The sequence below is a fragment of the Styela clava genome, chromosome 12 (genome assembly GCF_964204865.1).
Source record: "Styela clava chromosome 12, kaStyClav1.hap1.2, whole genome shotgun sequence".
NCBI classification, from domain to species: Eukaryota; Metazoa; Chordata; class Ascidiacea; order Stolidobranchia; family Styelidae; genus Styela; species Styela clava.
This window is the reverse complement of record NC_135261.1, coordinates 227658-244310: the sequence shown is the minus strand read 5'-3', so window position 1 is coordinate 244310 and position 16653 is coordinate 227658. Positions and strand designations below refer to the sequence as shown.

At 38.1% G+C, this 16653-nt stretch overlaps 1 protein-coding gene across 1 annotated transcript; it reads right to left on the bottom strand.

Annotated features, from left to right (window-relative positions):
- Positions 1–621: 621 nt before the first annotated feature.
- On the bottom strand, positions 622–12291 carry LOC120329595 (neutral amino acid uniporter 4-like). Its single transcript, XM_039396255.2, has 9 exons — positions 12057–12291; positions 10607–10780; positions 9500–9680; positions 8452–8682; positions 7632–7736; positions 6266–6435; positions 5289–5440; positions 4038–4224; positions 622–3326 (listed from the first exon to the last, which is right to left on the bottom strand). The coding sequence occupies exons 1-9, from the start codon at positions 12092–12094 to the stop codon at positions 3119–3121; spliced, it is 1446 nt and encodes a 481-aa protein (XP_039252189.2). The 5' UTR covers positions 12095–12291; the 3' UTR covers positions 622–3118.
- Positions 12292–16653: the final 4362 nt, after the last annotated feature.

The window sequence follows — 16653 nt, the reverse complement described above, 5'->3', positions numbered from 1 at the left end:
AGACAATACATTTATGTCATCTGGAAGCAAAATATGCACACTAATTAAAAGTTTGACACATTGAGATATTACATCATGACAGAAAATACAAGTTAAAGATATGTATGACCATCACATTGTAATTAAAAAAAAATTTAGTAACGGTTGTGGAGTATGAAAAGTTCAAGACAAAGAAAAGAACAAAAGTTTATAGCTCATGATCTCTCAATTTTGCCTCCAATGCTTTGTGAAGACCAGTATATTTCGAGTGGCTGAATTGGTTTACCTTTATGATAGCAACGATTTTGTATTTAATATAGCGAGATTTTTTTCAATTTAATTGAAGTGATATTATTTCCCAAAGCAGTGTCTAGATATTATTTAATTTAATTTTCAATTTAATTGAAGTGATATTATTTCCCAAAGCAGTGTCTAGATATTATTTAATTGAATTTTCAATTTAATTGAAGTGATATTATTTCCCAAAGCAGTCGTCTAGATCAGCGGTGTCAAACTTATGGGTTTTCGAGAGCCATATTGCATTTTGGAAATTGTAAAAAGGGCCGCAAACAGTTTTTGATAATGTATACTCGAAAGATATTTTCAAGATAGTTTCAGTTTGTGACAAATATTGTGATGCAATTAAACAGTTGGATTAAGTTTTATTATTTTCTTTAATTTCAAATATAATTACATATTAATATTTGCATTCCACTATTATTGCAAGTTACTGTATTTAATACAAAAAATCATGAACTTCTATGTACAACCATCAAAATCATTTTTGAACAAGCTTTGGATAACGAAAGAATAATGCATACACTAAAAATGGATTAATCTAAATATATGGACCTAAAATTAAACAAATTATCCTATAAAATCCTATATTATTTCCTCGCCTCCGGGATAAATATGTAAATCCTATCCTACATTTAATTTGAGAAAGCAGAAATATTGATTGAATGACAAGTTAAGTCGAAGTTTTATCGTGCCTGTATAACTTTTCACCAACTCTCCATCCTAGGTCGTTGTTCACAAACATGTGAAATGATGACAAGAAGCACCGTTTATTACATATCTCAATAATATACAACAATATATGCAGGTTAACAAAAAGTTAAAAATTAAAGATTATCAACAACAGAGCAATGTTTAAATTTATGGACATAAAGATCATGCCCCGGTACGATAAGGCGTGAGAGCACCGAGTTTGCTGAAAAGATCGACGAACAAGCAAACCTTTAATTGAAATAAAGCAGCAAAACTTTTGGTAAAATTTAGGGTCCCATGGATCTCCGAAATTGAAAAAAAAATTAAGTAGTTAAGTATTTGGATTTGAAATTGATTGGTCCGAGAGATTTCTAACAACAAGAATTTATCAAACCGTCCATGTCGGGACATTTAACTGATTTGTTATTTTCAATGCCCAACCTACTTTGCCAACTGAGGATTAAGAATGCTTGAATCGCCATCTTATTGACTTTTCTCTCCCAGAATTATTACAAATGTCCTACTTATAATGAAAACAAAGAACTGTGCTAAAATATATGGACACGTAGAGCATTTCGCCAATTTCTGAAAATCATACCACAGTCCACCGTTTGGCATAAAAAACTTCCCACTTTCGCTAAGCACTATTTCCACCGGCGAACGCCGAGCACGATATCAGCTGATGTGCGTCCGCTTAACGTTCAGTGACGTCATAGCAAACAAAAAACGAATCCCACAGAGCTAACAGGAATATTTAAAATAAATAAAAGTAATAGCCTTCTAGAAAAAAAAATCCATCTTGAACCATTGAAAATTTTGAAGAAATTGGTCCAGTAATCGAAGGGAAAAGCGACTTTTAAAGTTTTCCACTAGGTGTTCAAAAATAATGCAAAACGATTGTTTTGTCCACTAATGTGTCCAATAACGATTACCGTTGGTGGTAATAAATTTTCAGCGGACAGCGAGTAAAAAGGTTGCTGGATATCGAAATGTATCGCAACATGTATTATAATTTGGGAATTTGATTCACATGCCGAGCTCAGTCAAAATACTTCTATTAAGCTTTACTCTTGATCCATTATTTTAAATTTCAGTAGAGAAAATTCCGCCAAAATTAGGAATAAATATAAAAGCATTGAAGCGTATATGCTGCCAACTACTGGTCATTCATATATATATTAACAAGCTGAAACATTGCAGAGATAAATTATTTCACTCAGACATGATATGGTACGAAGAATATTTTTATGCCGACAATACGAACAAAATAAAATAACTTGAAAATTAAATACTACGAAATTAAATAAATAACTATAAATATATACAATTTAGAATAGTACATTGCAGGATACCGGACTGACGTCTCCAAACCCAGAATCGCGCGGTAAGTCGGGCCAAGCACTGGGTTACTTTATTTAGATGAGCCGAGTCACGTTGAGCTGTCCCAACACTGGCACATGGTGATACATGTTTACTGATGAGAGAAAGACTCTTGCGATCGATGAATGGACGTCAGAATTACGGTATTTTCTTGAAATTTTTTGACTGCTAATCATAGTATAAAAAATCTCTGAGGCTTTTGAGATGCGAAAGAATAAAAAAGTGTACCATAACATGGGTGGCAAAATTACGGCCCGCGGGCGGGCCGTCCGGACGACTGATGTGTTTCATCTGGCCCGCTTGTGTCCGCTGAAATTACGACTATAGTTTTTATAGATATGAACTTCTGTTGAAAATATCGATGAAAATAACGTCACAATGACCCGATTATGCTTATTATTATATAAACGTTAGCCTATCTGTTGTAAATAAACTTTTTTATTCATAGTTTTACATATTGAGTTTTGAGTCTCCGGGCCAGTAACCAGGTATATTATCCGACCCACTCAAAAAATTAATTTCTCGCGCCTGATGTAAAACAACATTATGGAAAATCATTGAAAATATCAAAATTGTAGTGGAGAGGATGGGTATCGCATCATAATTGCATGTATGTTGCTTCATCATAACTACGATAGCACCACTTTTTGTGAGCTTAACTCGAAATATTTTTAAAAATTGTTATTTCGGTAAAATGTCACTCCCTGGTCGATCGATATCAGAATGACGACTGCGCTTATTACTAAATCACGTCCAAGTAGACCGGAAATCAAACAGTGCTGAAGATAGAGGTTCCATTGTACGGCACGTGGTCGCAGTCTGCCAGTGCACTCTGCTGTAACTCAGTCCGTAGGAATTCAGATGTATAGGCCATCCCTGCTATTAGTCCAGCGATACCGATTGCAATGAACAGAACATCTCTGATTATTCGAAGCACGGACAGTGGTTCTTGGTGTTGGTGCCTGCTGGACGGTTCTCTGGAAATTAAAATGAAATTTGATACGTTAGGCGAGGATAAAGTACTGGTAATATTTTAGGCGCTTTTTGTTTTTTACCCCCAGTTTAGAACCTCACATGCTAAACCGGCTCAGTGGTGTGGCGCATAATGCCAAGCGTTAGAAATGCGCCCGCCATCGCACTTCTGATTACTTTGTGTGGGTTAGCAGGTTAGAATCTCATGAGGCCGTAGGGTGGTTATAGGTAACGGCTTCCGGACCATGCATCTAAAACTGTTAACTTGCTACCTGGTCCCATACTTGGACATAAACTGGTAACAAGACGAGAGGCCGTGGTTCGCCATATGAATAAACAGTCTCGTAGGCTTTTCTATCCACATAAATAGACGATCAATTTTTCTTAGATATGGAAGCTGTAAGAAACCAAATATGGTAATTGAGCAGCGAGACTTCCGGGTTTTTATTTGGAGAGCATGGGGATAATATCATGCCACATCACCCGGGATAAATATGTAAGTCCTATTCTAAATGAAAAATAGTGATTTTTTGCCTCAAAAAGATTAACAGTAAATTTGGCAATCAAGTCGGATAACTCGTCTAACGCTGTATGGGCGAGTAATCTGTGACGACTTGTTCTTGTAGACAAGTTGTCCGCCTTCTGCCACACGCAAGGTTATAATGTTTAGTTGAAGGTTCAAAGTGTTACAAGTAAGGAAAGTTGGTAACACTCACCCAGTTAGACTTGTTCCCTCCTCGTCATGCAACAAATCCTCATTATCGTCTGCTGCCACCCTTCCCCCAGTTACGTGTAGCAAGAGATCACTCAAGAATGGAAAAACGAAAGTCAGCGTGAATGAAGTCAAAGATCCGAACAAACACGCAAGGCCTGCGTAGCTTGGAATCCCGAGTGCCAGTCCTCCTGAAATGAATTTATTTGAAATGTTATAATGTAAAAAGAAAGCTGTCGGTGATCCCTCCATACGGTCACTGCAAAAATTATTATTGTAGGATGGTTACAACACGGCTCTTTACAAGCGGCTACTAGGCACGAAGATAGCTGCTATGTCGTGGGAGAAGGGGAATCACCCCGGTTGGGCACTACCTATCCAATTTTTTTCTATACATTGAGGTGGTAAATATGAGAGTCGGAGCTGATATATTTATGCTGCAATGCTAACAATACCAGCATAGCCTCACACGGGTATGTGTTACAAACCGTGTCCGGAAAATTCGCGGCAGGAAATTTGGCCGTAGGAAATCTCGCCACAGGAAAGTTCGCCGCATAGGAAAGTTCCCCGCATGGAAAATCGAGATTTCCTACGGCGAAATTTCCTAGAATCGTTTTAAACTATTCATGACATGAAGAATTCATTGAATATCATTATTTGTGAATTTAATCTTCGTTTGCGGCGACCCTGTGATACGTTTGATAAATTAAGCTCATGCAGAAGAGTTTGGGTCATGCTATCTTGGCGCTACATATAAAACTATATCAGACGACGCTTAATCGCCGCGAAGGCTTAGTGCTATCTTGGCGCTACACAATAAAGTTTTCGCGTTCAAACCCCACCACGTTCCCAAGATGTGATAACGGCCGAACCAGAAGGATCTCACACATCCGGAATAATAGTATCTTCTCACACATCATTGACTGCGCACATAACCTTGTCGAAGTGAATATATAGAAGCGGTCCATAACTAAGTTAAGCAAATAAACAAGAGAGCTATGCTCAAATATATGGACACGTAGCGCCACCCAATGGCAGTAATTTTGATGACGTCATAGCGAAAAAAAGTAATAGCCTTCTGGAGAAAAATTTTATCTTTAACCACTGAAAATTTCAAAGCAATTGGTCCAGTATTCGAAGAGAAAAGCGATTTTTTAATGATAATGACGAAAGAAAATAACAATAACAACAAAATTTTGAAACGATCGTTATGGCCACTAAACGTGTCCAATAAGCAAAAGTGACGACAACGTACCTGCAACTCCAAGAAAAATCATCTTAAATGCGACATCGCATAAAATCTCAGCCCCAGATAAGCGTTCAGATAATGCAGGGTCGATCTGGTGCCGGAAAGATACGAACACTAATGCCAGTGTCCCAGATGCTATCCGCACAATGGAGTAAGTTCTGAAATGAAAATTGTTTGTTTGATTAAACTGCTGACACTGACATGGACAAACTACGACCCGCGGGCCATATTCTACCCGTGGGGTAATTCAATCTGGCTCGTCTGATGCTGCCACAACTAAACCAAAACCAAATTTTGATGTTTCATCTGAAAATTGACTCAAGAAAATTGTTGAGATTGCGATTAAATTCAGTTTTGGCACAGAGCTTATTGCTTTCCACTTTTGCTTTTGTAACACTGTAAATATCATTCCTAAAATATTTATATATATTCATAACTTTTTACGTCACACTCACACGGCCCGCCAGTCTAGGTGGGCAAAATTTTTGGCCCCAGATCCAAAAACCTTGCCCACCCCTGTCTAACAGATTGAAGATATTGAGTACCATGCCCACAGCGCTACCTCATTAAGGATTTGATTGGGTAGGCAATAGGCATCACGGATCGGGAAGAATATGGTTCTTACAAAATATATGTATCCGTGGGTGATCTTGACGAGGCTTGTTTAGAATTACCGTAAGTAGTATAAAAGCTGTAGTATGAAAGAGTAGCCTACTCTTTTTCTTTATAGTTTGGTTCCGGAGCCTAACTTTAGGCAAACTTGTATGTACCCACACATATATATATATTTATATAGCGCTCACTGCAAGAGTGGCGATTGCAATTGTTTAATACTCATCAACAGCCGTTCACATATCAGACAGAGGACCTGATACCTTGCTTTGAGCAAACTTGTAATTTGTCTATCAGTATTTCCATTTTTACTTGAGGGCTCGGAACATTTCTAAAACTTGTATTAAAAATATTCATAGCATTTTACTCACCCTCCGTTTAGAGGCAAATTGAAAGTGATGCTTCCGCAGGTTTTGAGTCCGAGACCCAGAAAGACTGAGACAGACACTCCGATACCGACCACAATCGTTACAACCGCAGCCACTATCAATATGATCGGAAACTTCTTGCGATCTCTGAGATTCTCATAAGACGCTGTTACCTGAAATAGTATTAAATTGTGAAAAATGGAAGAAAGTGCAAAGCAAAAGTTGACGACGGCTTACAAAGGTTAAATATAAAGCAATGTTTCCGAATGGGCGGATCACAACTAAGGCTGGATATTCCGAATCGATTCAGACGAGAATTTTAAATCGTCGCCATCTTTTTTTGTCCCCCGCTCACATGTCGAGATGGATCCCTCAGTTTTTTGAATCGTGTGAATATATTTAAAATGCAATTCTAGCATATATATTACTTTTTCATTCCGATTGAAACATGTTTCCTACTGTGTATGAGCAATCGGCGAACTGTCTGAAGGCTAGGTTACGTGTTTTCACTAATTTATGTGTCTGGAGGATAATAAAGATAACAATAATAAAGTCAATACAACTACATATCTTCCAAGTATTCGAGATTCGACTATGAAATCATCAGATAATCGTAAATGCCCTAGTCGCAACCAAAAGTTTGATCGCCTGAAATTCTTCTCACAGCTTGTTTTTCAACAAAAACATGAAGTTGGTGATTTCATATTATAGAAAAATTCATTGTTTATTTGATATTTAATATTGAAGTGTTTCTCAATAGTAATTTTATATGTGGGAAAAATCAATACAGGATCCATCTTGCTTTGCTTAAGTAAAGCCACGCCATTGTTACAAAAACAGCATTCTCTTTAGGGCAACTTTGAAGTAAATTCTGGTGAAATGATTGCTATGTAGAATTGATTGTTTTGTATTTGGCATATTCCTGGGTCGCGAGATTTCACCAAATTTTTTTTTTTTTTAATTCGGGCGGCTTTAAAAATGGGTCGGGGAAACGTTACACAAATTTCATGATACAGAATTCCCAACCAAGCGTCAACAAGACAATAAGGAATATGATTTGAATTATAAGAATCTTTTTTGCATCGTTATACGTGCGTATTATCATCGCACAACCTGTCATTCAATTTTTATTAGGCGCATTGGCGATATAAAATCAGTTTTTGGAGTTGAAATAATGTTATGAGCTGATTGCGGAGTGTTTCAAATTTATCGACGCGTAGATTATACTAAATTTTGAAAATAAGTCTCAGTGCCGATGTAACAAATACTTTTCGGAGTTGTTTGTGAAGTTTGTTATGGCTCTAGGCTTCGGTGGAGACAATAACGTCATATTGTGAAATTATCGAATATGGCGTCATATCATACTTACGTCATCAGGAGTAGCCCCTGTTGTGAAAATAACTCCAGCAAATAGTAAGAATATCTTGTCCCATTTTGCATCGGTAGTCTGTTGAAGAGCGTCGTTGCTTGAGGCCTGAAACATTGAACAATTTGATCAGGGCAGTTGTGGCGTTAGACTGGATGTGCAGGGCAATAGGCATAAACAATGCCAGTGGACTCAGAGAAAAGAAATGAACCGAAGCTTATGAAGACCATGTTTGTCATCTACGGCATCAACATGCCACGACACTAGGAGAAAGGGTAATGGTGTTGCGAGAATTTACACTCGACCCTCCGAGCCATTAATTTGATTTTAATTCTGATGTTTGAAATATCCTTTTTTATTAGATTTGTGCTGCTTGTGGTAATTACGTGTAATGCACCATCGTAACTTTAAATAGTTTCCGCATTTCGGGATTTCTTTTATATCTGAGTGCGCTGGTCTTGCTTTGAAGATATTATCTTCGACAGCCATGGTTGACATCAACCATATAAAACAAGGGAGCGATGCTCAAATATATGGATACAAAATGATACTGATATACAATCTGTTACAGTAGCCTATCGGTGCCGTATCGCAGCTGAGCAGCAGATTTTTGAACTTACGCAAAAGCGGAACCGCCACAAGTAGCGCAATTTTCAATTTGGATGATGACATCGCACACAAAAAACGAATAATAGCCAATAACCCAAAAGTTTCATTTCGTGTACAATATTGAACCGCCACAAGGAGCACAATTTTTGATTTTGATAATAGCAAAATGATCCATAGGTCCATTTTGTGTCCAATAATGAATAGAGATACTCACCAGTCGAGAAGTGAAAGATACAATCGTTGGCAAACCAAGAAACACAGCAAACAGTGCGGGAAGTAGAATGAGTAGGAAGGCCGAGCAAATGCAAGGGCAGATGCAATCCTCACACGAACCATGGATATTGTTTCGCAGCCACTGAGTGAACGCGTGGGCGATAACCACCGCTACGATACAAATCCCTATGGCAACTCGATCGCCGTCAACACCTGCCGATGTCTGGAACACCTGGAAAGTGTAAGATTATTTCGACTCCATAATCAGCAATAGGCAATAAAATAATTGATGAAAACAAACTAACTAAAACTGATTACAGGATCAGGAAAACGAACAAAAGTAAGGTTTAATACGTACAGTTTTTAGATGGAAAGGTTTTGATAAAAGAAGTGGTCCGTGTTCGCTCACCCAGAAATATTAAATTATTTGAAACACGCACACTCACATAAACACAATCAATTACGTAAAGAAAAAAAAATTAAATATGACAAATGATGTTTGAAATTGGTTACTGAGATAACGTCACATGTTAATATAGTAACAGGGTCGGGTAGATTTAATATTTACTAAGGAAAGAGGTAAGGTGGGTTAACCAGAAGGTAATGTTTCTTTTCACAAACAATCCATCCAGAAAATTCTTTCCTCCGTAAATTTGACCCGTGGAAAATTCCCTCCATTTGATATCACATATCGATATCGCGATTTTGATATCAACCATGGTACTCCCGTTGTATGTGTACCAGGTTAGGGTTAGGCTATAACTTTGTTCCGATTTTTCTTATTTTAGTTTTATTACGAGTTCGAGGACTGTCTGTGTTAGCCAAGTGAATATTCCCCCTGTCTATAGGTTTCAGTCCCGTTACAAAACTTGATGTAAAGTAGGCGAACAAAATTTGTTACCTCCATTTTGGTACACACACTTCTGGAGCGCCGGAACCACTGCTTCTCGTAGAAAAGCACTTTACAGTATTGATTAGTTATATCTAAAGCTTTTAGTCAAATAATTGAAATCATTCTAGCTCTGATGCTGCAGAAAGAAAATACATACCTGGCGAAAACTGAGACCCGCGAAAGCCAGGAACGTGCTTGCGTGGCCGAGCAGGGAAAACCATTGAATCGTAGAGAATATGACGAGGTAGCAATTGACTGAGGTTCGCCTTATTCCTCCCATTGAGTTCTCTAGAACCCACCAGTCGCTGATGCCAGAAGGGGCTGCGATACCTTTCAACCTGAATGGTAAGTAAATGTTAGGATAACGCTCTGTGTAGTGTTTATGATTCGATGGTCATTGATTCCATAAATGATTTAGTCCTGAGCGATATAAACGCGCAAAGAAACATGGCATGGAGAGCAGAGGGATAATACCGATCTTGGCGGCATGACTGGTGGTGATTCAAAACATCATTGAAATTTAGAAGCTTGAAGAATTGAACCAGTTATTCATACTATCTACACCTACTCATAAATTTTAGTATCGATATTCAAGTTTTACCGAAAATGTCTTTGACCATAAAAGCGGGCTTCCTGGCTGGCCCCTTGCACATGCGAACCCAAATTCATTCTGTGCCGCTCAGGTATCGGTTTGACCGACCTGAATTTTTGCATCGCTCCTAATCCGTCTAGTGGTGATGTGTAAGCAATATAAGTATGGAAAACAGCTCATGTAAATTTCCATCGAAGGTTTTTAAGAAAAAAAAATCTGTGGCCGCTTCCACAGGCCTTGTTCTGGGCGATAGGCGTCGTATAGGAATGGGACGTTTTGAAACCCGTTTGCTGAATTTCCAGTATAGTGGATATACCACCATTTTCATAATTATCTAACCCGTTTAATCGGAGTTCAACTATAAGTAGACTGGTGGCAAGCAGATGCACAAAACGCACGATATCACGTAGTACTGTTTATCATTCCAGTGATATTTATAGCGTTATTATGATTGGTAGATTTCAAATCCCATTATGTTCAAACAATTCTTGCTCAAGAAAATGAAAACACCCTGTGAAATAAATAACCTTATCTAACAATGAAACTAGGGACAACGGGGAAATGGAGAATTAAAATCTGTCTTGCCTCCAGTATTGTGGCCCCTCCAAATGCTCTGTGGCCCCCTTGGTGGGCCACGGGACCCCGGTTAGGAATCACTGACTTAGTACTTACGTCAAATCTTCCGCAATCTTCGTCAGCACATGCCCCCTGTATGCATTGATGATGACGAACACAGCAATGAGTATCGGGCCAGCTATGATTCCTCCGAACTTCATTGACCAGGGTAAGAGAAAGAGCGCGATCCCGAGTGGATAACGGACCAATGTCAAGAAGATTTGGAAGGAACTGAAAAAAAAAAGTAAAATTATAGATTTTAAATAGGCCGAGTGGGTGACTCAGTAGTTAGAGCGATGATTCACAAACTTTTTAAGACGCGCCCTTTTTTCGAATTTATAATTATTTGCGAGAGGATTGCTGGACTCCTCGTCGTAGGGTGGTTCACATAACTGCTGGTCGGTTACGGCTTCCTCTCCATCAAGTCCATGCACTCAAAACAAGTAACTGTCTAACTTATCCTATACCCGACGTGTAACAGGAAGAGAGACCGTGGTTCGCCATATGATTAAGCCGTCTCATTGACTTTCCTCTTTTCCGGGAAAAATATTTAAATCCTATTCTAATAGCCAAGAATTGCGTAATATATAGGTTGGTCGAGAACGCAGAAGCACCCTGTAATCGCTGGGTCAACGGCTGGTAACTATATACACTATCTATCTAAACCACTGGTTCTCAACCAATGGGCCATATAGACATTTTCAAGTGGGCCACAAGCTTATTCAAAATTACTATGGTTATTGAAAATTTCAGTTTCATTTGTGTCATTATAGTCAAATTTTTATTGTAGTAGCAATGAATGATGCTGCTGCTTTTCATTCTAATTCTTAAAGTGAAAGTATTTATTTTTGCTTGTTTTTCTTGTAGTTTTTTCCATGCATGAGAAAGTTAGCGCGCCACAGAATTTTTATAAAACGAAAGTGGGCCACGAAAGAAAAAAGGTTGAGAACCACTGGTCTAAACTATATAGTAGATCTGACCATGTAGGACTCTCAAGTCACTATTTATCAAACTCTCAAGTCATCCAAATAATAGGTTCTCAAAGTGCACCATACGAAGCCCCAGGGCTCAAAGTGTGAGAAACCTGGGAACTTCGCGAGCTATTTGTTTACTTATTAAGATATTGACTTTGCTAATTTTGTAACTGTCAAAAGAAGCAATAAAGGCATTTGACAACGGTAGCGTCGTAATGTGGCAACAATGAAGTAATCGAAATATGGCATTATCTTTTGGAACTTATAAGGTACTGCTATATCAATATTTTTGTCAAATTTGCAGGGCTCCGTAGAAAATATTCAACCCAGTCGGGGCTTTTTATCCGACATCCGATGCTGGCTGCATTTATCTGTGCTATATTTTACTCCAATTTTTTTTCCAAACAATGTTATTTTTGGATATTTTTGATTCATTTTTCCATTGCATAATTGCATAGAAGATAATTTTTACTAAGCCGACTAAATAATGTCGCTTCACGCGATTTAATCGTTTTATATCCCGCTGATCTTACCTTCCCTGGCCGAGGTAGTCGTCGCAAACGCTCTTCATTTTGCGTGTTACAGCGTAAGATGTCCAATTAAGATTCCAATTGGTAGCTTCGTGGAGGCTAACATATAAGCAGCCGTAATGGCAGATCTGTTGATGTACCCAGAATGCCAACCGCAAACTGTAGTGTTGTGCACAAATCGATTTACTAATATAAGAGAAAAATTTATTTTTACTCCTGAAATGATGGATGCAAATAACGATGGAATTCAATACTCCGTGTAGCCAAACTCTGGTGCTCTATTCAGGTCAAGATTAGTTTTTCCAAAAAAAAAAAAAAAATCGTACTATATTTACGAGAAAATGATAATTACACAGTTTTACTGCGGCAGGGAAGTCGCGGAGAACCCAAGGTTCTAATACAGATTAGGAATATTCTAGTCTCTAAATTACTGTTATTGATGGTAGTGCCGTATAAATTGGGAGTTACAACAACTAAAATCAATTATATTACTAGAAATTACCATGTTTAATGAGACATGATACCGACGAATGACCGAGGAATCCTCATTTCTACTGGACAAGTCCTGGGATAAAAATTATATTTTTTATTACTTGAACTTGACAGGAGCAGGCTATGCGCCCGAAAATAATATTAGGCTGATGACACCTATATAGATAGCCGTTATGACGACAGAGACACGAATGCTTACAAAAAATATTCGTTACTTTACTGTATTACTCAATTTTGAGATCAAGTTTTAAGCCGAAAATTTATTCCACTTCTGAAATGATGGATTGAAACAACTGACGAATTTAATAGTCAACCCATTAAGTCCATGCATCTGCAACTAATAACTGGTTTGATATTTCTATATCGGACATGGACCGGCAACTGGTTCGTCATATAATTGAGTGGATCCCAATATATATAATATAGTGGCGTATATGCCAGCGCTGATAGTCAGCCAAATACATAACACATTTCTTTGTAAGTTACTAATAGTAAAATATCTACAACCCCCTACATTTGGGACCCCCCCCCCCTCCCCCCCTCATAAAATGAAAAGCTACGGTGCAGAAGACCTCCGTGAATCCACAAAGCCCGTCTGTTCCTACATTCCATTTTATATTGATATATTCTGATCTATATTCTGCAACTCTGAACTACACCCGACTTTGCTTGCGCGCAAATACATACGTACATATATTCACACTTGCACAGTGTGAATCATACTCAGCCGTTACGCAGACTCAACGTTTGCATTGACAAGCTGGGAAGCTGCTTTCCGATTAAAAATAATCAGAAGTTTTACTAATCTTTGTCGTTATTGCGGCTGTGTTAGATTTTTCATTCACAGTTTTGATTGTATTTATATTTGTTTCGTAACATTAAGATATAGGACAATTATCGGGCACAAAATGGACACATAGATATTTTTGTTATTACGCTTTTCTCACTAACCACTGGACCAGTTGCTATGAAATTGTCAGTGGTTGAAGATTGTATTTTTCGCCAGAAGTCTATTACTAATATTTATTTCAAATATTTCTGTGAGCTCCATGGAATTCTTTTTTTTGTATTCGATGACGTCATCAATTATTGCTCACCTTGTGGCGGTTCTGCGTTCGCGTTATTCGTGAAGATTGCTTTGCCGGTAGTTTATTGTGACAGAGTGCATGTCCATACTATTTCGTTTTGATTTTCGTGTCCATATATTTGAGCATCGCTCCCTTGGTAATGTTGAAGTCTGGGTGTATAAGCAGGGTTGCACAGTCGAACTTTCTGATGATTTCACCGTATTCGAAGCCGTATATGCAAGCCACCCGTAGTCGGTTGTAAATTTCCGGACGGCCCATCAGCGTAGTACAATACTACCGTAATATGAATATTGGTAGCATTGTCATTTGTACATTTGGTGAAAGGATTATTGATAGCAAGCCAGAAACGTCTGGATTTCAGTAAATCTTTCAAGAATAGAGTGAAATGGTGTCGGAAGCGTAAGAATTTATTTCTCATTGCAAAATCGCATTTACAAAAAAATGTTGACATCTTTGTTGCAGCTGATTTGATTATTATTAAATTCTATATTTCAAGTTTTTTTTAGCAGTGTTTCAGGTGAGACTGAACGCTAATCAACGGCGGCTTCCTTCTCGTCTCAGCGGAAAGTTTGGACGTTTCAGTTTGATCTATCAACCGCTTTAACCGGTTTTCCGGCTTCCCGGATAATAAACGTTGAATCATTGTCGCTACCGTAAACCTACGGGTTTATTAATTTAAGTGCGGTTGAACATAACTATGTTGAAGTCGCAAATGGATCTTTTATCATATTTGCGCGTTTTCAGATTTCATCCTGTGATAATTTTTCCTTTCTTTCCCATATATATTTACGATAGTATGCTTTCCATATCATGCCCTGATAAAGTTTTTTTGAATAGAAATTCAAAACAATGCATGATTGCCACCAGGTAAACTCTTGTTGATAATAAATAAAGCACAACCGATGTTAGCAAAACGATGTAATTTGGCGACGTTTCGAATTTCTATGCAGAAAAACTTAATCAGGGCAGGATATGGAAAGGACACAAGTGGATATATATAGAGCAAGAAAAAGAAAAAAATATAAAAAAAATATCATGGCGTAAATTCTAATTTTATTTTATCCTCCTCCTTTTAGATTAGAGTTTACGCCATGATAATTTTTTTTCCGCCCTATATATATCAACTGTGTCTTTTCTGTAAGTTTTTCTGTATAGAAATTCGAAACGTCAGCAAATTACATCGTTTTGCTAACACCGGTTGTGCTTTATTTATTAGAAATTCGAAACGTCCAAATCCAAATTAATTAATTTATCATCGATATGTCGCACCGGCATGTCGAAAGTTTTTCCATGCCACCCATATCGGTGAAATTCCATTCCCACCACAAGCATCCAGAATTCGAACGTTGGCCTAAAGCAGGCCGGGCAACATCTCTGGTCGGCGGGCCAGATGTAGAAAAATGAAGTTCTCGGTGGGCCGGATTATTACATAAATGTTCACAACGCTCTGCACTTTGACCTTATATTGTTTGTTTAACAAGTGTGCTAACGCATTTGTTTGTTCACTGAGGCAATTGTTTATTTCACCAGCTCGCACTGACAGTGCGGTGAGAGTAGAGCGATCGGCAACTTTCAGAAATGATGCGTCGGACCACATTACAGAGTGTGGTCGGATACAGTCAGTGGGCCGTATGTTGCCCACCCCCCTTCCCTGCCCTAAAGCGTCGTAGATAAGAAATTGCAAGTTCAATTTCACGCTCACCTTATCCAGCGTGTGATAAATTGATTGGCTACAAAACCGGAAATATTCCAGTCGTTTTAATTTACAGGGCTTCTTACCAATCGATAACTGCTTGCTTCACTTGCTTTGTTCAAGTGAAAAGCGAAAAAACAGCGCACGGAAATATAGTTCCCTCAAGTTAAGATACGAAATGCTGAATTTGGGTAGGGTGCCTTTGCTAGTCATAACGTCTCTCAACACTTGATTATTATCCAATTGCATATATCTATATTTTCATAAGATATTTCACCCTTTTTCACCTAATAAAGCTCTTGGCAAGTATCAAGTGATTTGCAACTTTCAGAAATCGCCCAACAAATGATTACCTCGGGTCTGTATGCGTAGGTCAGAGGGAAAAAGCAACACTTTGCAACACTTGCAACTAGACAAAGCTCCCTCCCAAGGAACAAAATTCTCAGCAGGCTGGATACGGAAAATAATCCCAGACTTCGCAAGCTTTTCATTCATTGAACTAGAGTCGCACATACATTTGGTCAATAACATTAATCCCAGCTTATGGTTCGATTACACTTGAACCCACGACAATTGCACCTGTATACTATTTGCCCTATGAAATTTATTTTTGTTTCACGGATATTTGAACCCATACTAACCCTAACCCATGGGTTTTAGCACCCGCATATAGATCGAACCCGCGGATATACACATGGGTTCAAATGTACGGTCACCCCACTGGGAGCTATTTAGATTAACAGCTACCTTAATCCTTCAGTTGTGTTGTAAGTCGACAAACTCATCTATTTAGCCCTACTCCTGTCCGGTGTTGGCTATAAGTCTAAATCCCAAGACGCGATCCAGGTGGATTCACGAGTCACCGTGAACTGATATGTATAATATGATTGAGCTAATTCCGATAGAAATGACACACTTGCCCAACAACTATCTTGACTCACGTCTTTACATGCTTTAGCCCTTCAACTTTCTATTTAGGCTTTAATCCCCTAGCACTCATACACTGCAATCAGAGATCTCATAATATTGACTGTCTGAAATGCTTCCAAAAGGAATCTCTTTTCTCAGACAAAAATAAATGACATGAGAACCGTACAGGCATGACTGGTAGAAAATTCTGTTTTGTATCTGCAATGAAATATCTTCCTGATATAAACTGTGAAAAACAGACATATAAATCTTTCCTTTGCACTGTTAGGAATGCTGAAAAATATACTTCAAATTCACTGTATCTGTGTCGTGCTTACTTAAAAATTTAACGTTGATTTTACATATTTTATAACAGCGTGTCTGTTCAGCGTCTGACAAATTAAGAACGTTTCCTCCC

What these genes read in the sequence shown, in the direction of transcription:
- LOC120329595 (XM_039396255.2), bottom strand. Translation starts at nt 12,094, where the DNA reads ATGAAGAGCGTTTGCGACGACTACCTCGGCCAGGGAAG. An exon ending in GACTACCTCGGCCAGGGAAG is followed by an intron (nt 10,781 to 12,056) that starts GTAAGATCAGCG and finishes TTTTTTTTTCAG; the next exon opens with TTCCTTCCAAATCTTCTTGA. An exon ending in TATCTTTCACTTCTCGACTG is followed by an intron (nt 7,737 to 8,451) that starts GTGAGTATCTCT and finishes TCAATGTTTCAG; the next exon opens with GCCTCAAGCAACGACGCTCT.